At 44.7% G+C, this 9367-nt stretch overlaps 1 protein-coding gene across 1 annotated transcript, besides 2 other annotated features; it reads right to left on the bottom strand.

Annotated features, from left to right (window-relative positions):
- Nucleotides 1-6436: a sequence feature (contig 1.216 1..6436(1)).
- ANIA_09507 (uncharacterized protein) lies at nucleotides 2240-5770 on the bottom strand (the record flags this gene model as incomplete). Its single annotated transcript, XM_863796.1, has 16 exons — nucleotides 2240-2269; nucleotides 2312-2324; nucleotides 2425-2492; nucleotides 2582-2589; nucleotides 2759-2786; nucleotides 2817-2858; nucleotides 3345-3367; nucleotides 3410-3446; nucleotides 3615-3643; nucleotides 3788-3891; nucleotides 4156-4286; nucleotides 4758-4782; nucleotides 4969-5045; nucleotides 5205-5355; nucleotides 5515-5564; nucleotides 5729-5770. The coding sequence occupies 16 exons, from the start codon at nucleotides 5768-5770 to the stop codon at nucleotides 2240-2242; spliced, it is 858 nt and encodes a 285-aa protein (XP_868889.1).
- Nucleotides 6437-9367: a sequence feature (contig 1.91 3848..6778(-1)).

Below are 9367 nucleotides of genomic sequence, written 5' to 3'. Positions count from 1 at the left end.
ACACCCTAACCCTAACCCTAACCCTAACCCTAACCCTAACCCTAACCCTAACCCTAACCCTAACCCTAACCCTAACCCTAACCCTAACCCTAACCCTAACCCTAACCCTAACCCTAACCCTAACCCTAACCCTAAGAAACACGCCCGTGTGAACAAATACCTGACAAGGAAGGTAAGTACTCAGCCTGCATACTGGCATGCATGCTGACCAGACCTAGAAGGCTATCCAGGCTGCAGCCTGAGTCTAAGACCCTGACCCTGTTGTTGCTGATTGCCCCTGTGTCTGCTGTGCAAAAAACCTCTTCATCCTTGACACAGCTACTGGCAAGGTGGTTAGTCTGGCTGTCTGTGTGCTGAAGCATTGCCGGGCAAAGTATTGTACTCAGTATACTGAAGGGAATAAAAAGTATATTCCCCTCCCTGCAAGCCTGGTCTGACAGGCTTTGTCCCTGGCGCGGATGCCCTGGACAAAGGAGGCTGCCTATTAAACCCTTAAGTTCTATTTCAACATTAATGCTGAGCTGCAGAAGGCTAATAAACAGAAGGCAAGGGTCATTGCAGGGGGTAGATATAGTACTGGTGCTGTACTTGAAATATACCAGTTCTGGTACCAGGTACAGCTATCAGTGCTGTATCACACCTTTTAGCTGCAGAATAAGATCTGCTTGCTCAAGAACTTTGCTCTAGTCCTAGCATCTGAGATACTGGTGGGCCTGGACAAGTTCAACAATACCCTGGCTGCTGGTGCTGACAATAATCTTGACTTCCTGGAGGAGGACAACAATGACAACCATAATATAGAGGAGGATGACAATGATAATAATAACAATGACAATAATAGAGACAGTAATAATAATAATGAGTAAGGTCATGATACTGTACTTAGGTGAATACAGCATAGATTTTATTTCTTTATAGCACCCTGGGTAGTTATTTATAATAATTAATAATACTCCTGTATAGTTATGCAATAATAATATAGTTAACTATAATCTTTGCCTACTTATAATATATATATCTCCTAAGTACTGGCTTGATACTATTATACTGCTGGTATGATACTAATATTAATACTACAGGTATAGCCAAGCTTTGAGGTACAGCACAGCCTGAGCTGACTGTCTAGTAGTATAATATAGGTCATGCAGTGCAATGCCTGTATCAAGCCTGGTACTATCTATTAGTCATGATACTGTTTATACTGATAACTGGCTTGTACAAGACCAAGCTGGCTTGAGTTTGTCTGACCAGGTTTGCATGACCTGGATATATAGCCAATACATTGCCGGCACTGTATATAGTATTAATCAGCTTTTATAGTTTAGCTGGCAGCCTGTACTTGCAAGCTTGGTCTATGTTTCTCTTACCTATAATTCTATTCTGCTATCCGCCTACATACATAATAAAGTAACAAATCTGCTATGACTCTCTATATAACTGATTCTTGATATATTGCTGTTAGATTATGCTGCTTTGTACTCCTGACAAACCTGCTGTAACCAGCAGAATATAGCCTGTATCTCTATACCCTATCTATCAGCTATTGCCTGCCCAAGGAAGGCCGCCACCAAGGTGACCTCCTGCACATCTACTATATAGGTGTTGACCTGGCACCGCGCCTTCTATATATATACTATCTACTGCTCAACTATCTATCTGGCTAAATAGTACTGCTAGGCAGACTATACCTGAGCCCTGTAAGGCCTGTACAGCATCCCTGCAATAGTCAAGATCAGCACCCTATACTATAGATACTCCTGCCTGGCCTGCCAGCCCTGGCAGACTAACTATGGCATCCTATACCAGAAATAATAGCAGAATAGTGCATAGTTAATCTGGGATTATAGCTGTACCATCTACTATTTAGCAGTCTAGCTATCAGGGTAACAGTAGTTGTACAGCTTATAGTTGCCATCATGCCTGGCTACTATACAGATATAGTATTAGTACAGCCATTGCCAGGCCTCTTGCTCAAGGAACTTGTGATCTAAGCCCTACTATATAGTAGCTATCTACTACTAGATAGCAGTATACTGGTATTATACTAGTATTATACTATCTACTAGGACTATTAAAACAGCTGCAGGAGGTGCCAGTGCTTTAAATAAGGATACTACTGCTATAGATCACAGTACTTAGGACAGGATTAATATAGCTAAGGTTTTGGACATAGATTGAGATTAATAATTAAGCAGAATAGGCCTATTTTGTATATTAGGGGGATTGTTAGGCTGGTTACTTATATTGATATTGTATTCTGCTGCTGATACTGCTGGCAACAGTAATAGTAATAGTATTGGGGTTTGCTTACCCTGCCTATCCAGCTAGCAGGCATTGTATGGTAGCTTATTAGGATCCTGATCCTGGCACTGCTGGCGCGTGTATCTATTGACTATCCTATCCAGATACTGGTCAAGGACATACTAATGACACCCTACCCCCTCCACAACCTCCATGTACGCCTGCACGCGCTTGAACTTGGCATCTAATACCTAGTCAACCTATAGATCAAGGTTATCCCAGCCCTGGGGGTACATAATGACAGCCTTGCTTGCTAAGCTATCATGCCCTGCACACCTACTCTCCTAGCTGTAGTTAAGCAGTATTTATAGCTAACCTAGATAGATCATGTACTAGATATCAGGGATATCAATGCCTATGTATAAGGTACTTGTTGCGGCAATAATACAGGTCTGGCTGCTCTGGAACTATTATATTATGCCTGTCTAGTCCAGAATAGTACTATAGTATACCTCACAGCCCAGCTTATAGCTGATAGCATCAACCTAGCTCTTGATATTAGTATATATAATTACCTGGCTATTACTGGCCTGCTGGATGTACTGCTGGATAAATCCCTATATATTAGGCTGTGTTAACTACTGGTATAGCTCGCGAGGGACACCTCAGGGCAGCAACAGCCAAACCACATAATATGCGATATTGTGCCAACTTGTCTGTATATGATAGATGCCAACCTTGCTGTGTTGATGCTTAATATATTGCAGGAATTATACTTCCTCTGTCAGGGGCAGTGTCACTGTCAAAAATACCAGCTGCATCTGGGCACTGACAAGACGCCCAAGGCGTACTATTACCAGCCAGAAATCCTTCTAATTATTGAGGATAATATTATACTTGTTAATAATAATGCAGTCAAGCTGTTGCATCTGCTGTTGGCAGTTTAGGAATATATAGAAATCTGGGTTCTTGGTTGACTCAGGTATTATAAGTATAATTACTGTCTTGTTGGGGGGCTGGTAGCTCTCCTACAACATATATAAGATGCCCAGGGCCTGATAGTGTATTATCAGGTCTATATACAGCAATAGTAGGGGTACTACCATAATTATGCATCCCCCTGGGGCTGTATATACAGGCAATATAAATAGTATATTCTTGCTACTACCTGTAGGCATGATTGCAACTACAGGGCTGGCACTGTCCTAGATTACCTTCAGTACTAGTACCTGCACCCTATACAACTGCAGTATAGGCTGTCCTATCATGCACTATAATACCTGTACTATGTCTATCTAGGCCAGCTACTATTGCTATTATTCCTGATAGTTAATAGCCTGCTCCTCCTACAGGTTGGTGTGCTTGCCTAGTACTATGTTGACTAGTAGCAGGTCTGGAAACCCTAGAAAGTAATACTAGTCAGTACTTAATACTCAAAACCACAGCTAGTATATTATTATACTGCCAGCAAGCTTGCTGCTCTTGTACCTATATACTATCACTGCTATATAGGGCGAGTGCCCTGCCTGCTTGTCTACAATATTACCTATCTTATTAAGGTCCTTGTCTGCCTCCAGGGCGGCCATCACCTGCTTGTACTTGGCCTGGATATTGTTTAGGAATATACTCAATATGCACAGGAATTGACAGCTGATGCCAATAGTAATATTATAATAATTAGCAATGTTCAGCAGATACTGGGTACTGATACTGGTCTTACTCTCCTACTTCAGCACCTTGCGCAGGTACTTGCTAGACTATTTACAACCTATGCTGATATCTGGCCTCTATAGATACAGGCTGTGGTGCATTATCAGCTTGCTGGTATTACTACCCTGGCTAGTACTGCTAAATATTACCTGGCACTATATTACTGCAAGCTGGCGCACAAATAGCAGCACCAGCCACAAGTACTACACAACAAGCTTGCCCACTTCGCAAGGCAGGTACTGGTAGATGATCTTAACATTATTGCTCGCATAAAACCCCTTGTAGTATGCTGTCACAAACACGACGAGGCTGTCCTTAATAAAGATGTTGTGATGCTAGTTATTGTCAGTATTAATATACTAGATACTCAGCAGCTCAGGCACACATACTAGCACCCTGCTAGTAAGGTACACAGCCACTGCCAGCTTCTCTTTAAATCATGTAACCTGCTGAAAGTACTTCTGCACCTTGTTTATACTAACAGTGCCCTAGGTGATAAAGACTTAAGCAACAGCTAGTTCAGTACTAATCTAGTCAACCAGCCATGTCTTCCCTGCTATAGGCTATGGTGTACAAGCATCCTGCAGGAAGCTCCAGCCTGCAGTGCCTTTAGTTGGATTATTAAATAGGTGATCCCATAGGATGGCTGGCTATTACTGGCAATCAGGCTAGCACAGCAGGCCTGCCATCAGCTCTCACACAGCCACAACTATGCCATGCACAAAACCGCGAAACTGGCCTATAGTAAAGTCCATCTGCTTGTACAGCAGCTGCTCCTGGCCCATCTATGTCACATATCCTGGTACCATGGTGTTGTAGTGCACCTTCAGCCTATATATATACCAGTTGAGCAGTACTTTGACAGGGCTGTGCTGGCCATAGACCATAAATTACTGTACCATCCAGTCAATACCAGCCTGAAACAACCATGATCAAATACAGCCAATCATGCAGCCTTAGGATGCAGATATAGTCTCTGGGCTTGACAGACTTGACAGGGACGAGGCCTCGGCGTACCCTTTGTCATTGAACAGCCATGCCAGCTCCTGGTCTGCTGCCTTGCCCACCCACAAGCCCTGCTTGGCAGCTGCTGCCTATATCTGGATAATATCCTAGTACTGGGGGTCAAGCCACAATGCCTTCTGCATAACAAGAAAGCATGCCACCTTCAGCATGTATAAGAGGATTAGTAGATAGCTATCAGCATTGTGCCAGCCCTGCTTGCTGTAACTAAGGACAGCCATCATATATACTAACAGGCTCTTATACTTATATATCTTGGTCTTCTGGTTAAGCAGCTCAATGCAGAAATCAAGGCAGGCTGTCTCCAACAGGGTCATCATAAATGCCTCAAGTTGGTTGGTATCCAAGATCAGATCAGGGCTCTGGCATGATGCTGGCAACCTACCTACCTTATCAGATCTACAGGCAAGCTGCTATAGTTGCTGCCAGGTCTACTACTATTATATAGTCATAACATAGCTTAGCTTTTTTTATTATTATGGCTACTTAGTCTGCATGTAAATAAGGAACAGCAGGATCTACTGCTATAGCTATATATACTTTACAATACTTGTCTTATCCATATATGCCTGCAGTAGACAGTGTGGGATCTAGTTGGGCACTGTGCTCACAGCTATTATATAAATACTATTCCCACAGTGCTGTACTATGTACTGACTATACTGAGCCAGCTGCCTCATAGCATCCTATACATGCTGCATTGCCTGGCTGACAGGATCTCCTTATTCATACAGGGTGGCATTGTTCTCATTACAGTCAGGGGCATGACAATGTTGAGAAGGTCTTGGAAGTACATATTGGCAAGGTATTATGCCCATCAGGTCATGCGCAGCCACGGGTTTATATTATATAGTATATTGCTCTTGGCCATCTGGCAGGCCGCCTGCTGCTTGTTGTCAGTCACACATGCTTTGATCTTAGCAGTGATCTGCTTGTAATCAGTTGATGGGGGTCAGGGCTTGTTGGGCTCGGGGTCACATAATTAGATGTGCACAAGGTGCAAGTTCTTGCGCGTGGGGAATACCTGCTGCCAGGCAACAATATAATATAACTGCTAAACCTCTTATAAACCCTGTACTTTAATATCAGCAGTAATATAGCCTTGGTATAGGTACTGTATCCAGCCATGGGCCTGGTACCAGTACTTTTGCATGGTCTTAAGACAGCTGCTAATATATAGATATAATAGATCTTGCTAGCACTGCATACTATTAGTATATATAGGGATCATAGGAACTGGGTGATCAAGCTTACAGGGGATATAGATAGTAGTAGTATCAAGATAGATATCATGCCATTATTGGATAGTCTGGATAATAGGCTGAATTATTAAGCTTGAGAGGTGATATTTCTTGTAGAGATAGGTGTTAAGGGACCTAAAAGGATGGATCTTCCTATCTCGCCGTGCCGTACGTCCATGTTGGGGTCCCTAAAGAAGAAATGAGAAAGAAGGATTGTTGTGTTGTTGCAAGGAAGTCTTGTAGGTGGCTCACCGCCTTCAGGACAGCGCAGGCCTTGGCCGAGTCACTAAGGTCTAAGGTCCTTGTATAGGCAAAGGACCCATAACAGTACCCCCCCCTCCCTCTATGTAGGAAGTACAGGTCACAGGGTAGGTCATGTTGCTTTAGCCTTTATATATGCATCTCTGTTTAGTGAGCCGTCCTGAAGTCTATATTGTTTCGTACGATCCAGCCACTCATCCAGAGCTTGTACTTCCTCCAAAGCTGTGGCAGCTTCCCAGGTTGGCTGAGCATAGCCTGACCATTTCACTAGGTATTCCAGCCGGTGACCTCTCCCGTATCTCCTGCGACGTTCGTCCAGGATTTTCTCTACCATGTATTCTTCCTCACCGTTCACCATGATGCTAGGGGGCTGGCTATCATCATTCTTCTGGGAAGGAAGTGGATCTGATGAAGCCAGCCGAAGCAGGTCCACATGGAAGACTGGATGGATCCCTGGGGGCGTATTCAGCCGTACAGCATGACTGCCCACCAGGCCTATAACCTCATACTTGGCGTTCTTCCAGTCAAGTTTCTTACTGGGTCGGTCCGTACGGATGTTCTTCAGACTTAGCCAGACCTTATCTCCCACTTGGTAGTTTGTGGCCGGGCTCCTGTGTTTATTAGCCTGATTCTCTGTATTCTGTTGGGAATAGGCCATGGAGGCTTGAGCCCAGTCTAGGGCTTCCTTAACTTTCCGTACGATGGCTTCCCCTTTCTGGATAGGACTCTTGGTTGGTTCTTCAGCTAGATGCTCTACCTCCTCGGTAGGGGTAAATGGGCTGAGGTTGTAGCCATGGCTTAGATAGAAGGGGCTGACCCCTGTTGCTGTTGATGTACGGCCATTAATTGCCAGCTCTGCAAGTGGAAGTAGCCTGTTCCAGTCCTTCTGGTCATAGCAGGTATACATGCGGAGGTAGGTTTCCACTGTGCTGTTCATTCTCTCTGTTGATCCATCAGTCTGAGGATGATAGGCTGTAGATAGCCGGCGGTTGATCCCTGTCAGGGTACATATGCGGGCCCATGTATCACTTGTAAACTGGCTTCCCCTGTCCGAGGTGATAGCCTTCGGGATCCCGTGTTTGCTTATAAGTACTCGTACGAGTGCCCAGGCCACACTCTCAGAGTCAGTTTCTGACATTCCTTCTAGTATCACACCTTTGGTTAATCGGTCTGTGATAACCATGATGTTTGTACAACCTTCGCTCTCTGGTAGGTCTGTAATGAAATCCATTGAAACCTCCTGCCAGGGACGATCAGGCACAGGGAGGGGCTTTAATAGCCCCCTTCTCTGGTCTCTCCAAGACTTGGTCCTCCCACATATATCACAGTTCCGGACGAATCTTCTGATATCCCGGGACATGTTAGGCCAGAAGTATTCACGGCTAACCAGCAAATATGTTTGCTCTCGGCCAGGATGTCCTGTCAATATAGAGTCATGTGCAGCCTGAATTATACTCGTACGGAGCTGTTCACTATCAGGCACCCACCTCCTCCCACGGAAGAGGATATGGTCTTGGGCGTCCAGCTGGCATTCTGAGATTCCGACTTTCAATTGTAGGTGTGGAGGAAATCTCCTTGCTCCATCTTTCAGGCACAGTACTGCTTCACTATATCTTTCATCCTGTTTGAGTGCCTCCTTCCACATATCACTTTTTTCGTACGGCTCCCATGGTTGCTCTTCAGCCGGTCGGAGGGTGGCAACTACCGTCTTCCCCAAGTGTTTTTCTGTAAAAAGTTGCATCGTACGAGACTTGACCCTGTCATCTTCATCATCAGGCATGTCTTGGTCTCTCCGTGAAAGTGCATCAGCTCTCTGATTGGCTGACCCTTTCCTATATACTAGCTTGAAGTTGAACCGGCTGAGAAATAAGGACCATCGTACGTGTCGTTCTGTCAGCTTCCTTGGGGAGAAGAAGTACTCCAGGTTTTTGTGGTCTGTAATAACTTGGAATTCTCCACATGAGCGCAGTTCAGCATCCCAGGCTTCAAGACATCGTACAATTGCGAGTAGCTCCTTGTCATAGATCTCATAGTTGCATTCAGCTGGAGAATTCCTTTTAGAGAAGTAGGCACATGGGTGCAATTCCCTCTTTTTCATTATATTGAGAGAGAACTCCTCCTGTATTATAACCTGAGGAGTCGGTCTCTACTACCGTACGGTAGGAAGGGTTGAAGGTTGCTAGGACAGGTCCAGTAATAAACTTTTCCTTAAGCAGATCAAAGCTATCCTGGCACTCCTTAGTCCACAAGAAGGGTGTTCCTTTCTTTGTCAAGTTGTTTAGTGGGCGTACGATCCCTGAGAAGTTAGGGATGAACCTTCGGTAGAAGTTGGCAAAGCCCAGGAATCCTCGGACGCCCTTTATAGTAGTAGGGGTTTCCCATTCCTTTATTGCTTTCACCTTCTCCGGGTCCATTTTGATTCCCTTCCCTGCCTGTATTATAAAGCCCAAGTACTTTGTCTCCTTGCACTCAAATTCGCACTTCTTAATATCCAAATATAGGCCTGCTTCTTCCAGTTTCTTCAAGACCATTCGTACGTGCTTCCGGTGCTGGCGGAGGTCCCCATTGGTATAGACAAGCACATCGTCAATATAGGCTGAGCAGAATTCATCTAGATATTCCACGGAGGGTCCAGTTGATGTATTTTTGGAAGGTACTCGGTGCGTTAGCCAACCCAAAAGGGGTGACTAGCCATTCAAAGAGCCCGTATCTCGTACGGAAGGCAGTCATCCATTCCTGGCCTTTGGCTATGCGGATCTTATGGAAGGCAGCAGACACATCCAGCTTAGTAAACCATCTGGCTTGTCCAATTTGGTTCAGTGTCTCATGGATCAGGGGCAATGGATAGCGGTCCTTCTTGGTAATGGCATTTAGAGCACGGTAGTCGACGC

This window comes from Aspergillus nidulans, chromosome V (genome assembly GCF_000011425.1).
Source record: "Aspergillus nidulans FGSC A4 chromosome V".
NCBI classification, from domain to species: domain Eukaryota; kingdom Fungi; phylum Ascomycota; class Eurotiomycetes; order Eurotiales; family Aspergillaceae; genus Aspergillus; species Aspergillus nidulans.
This window is presented reverse-complemented; position numbering and strand designations above follow the sequence as displayed.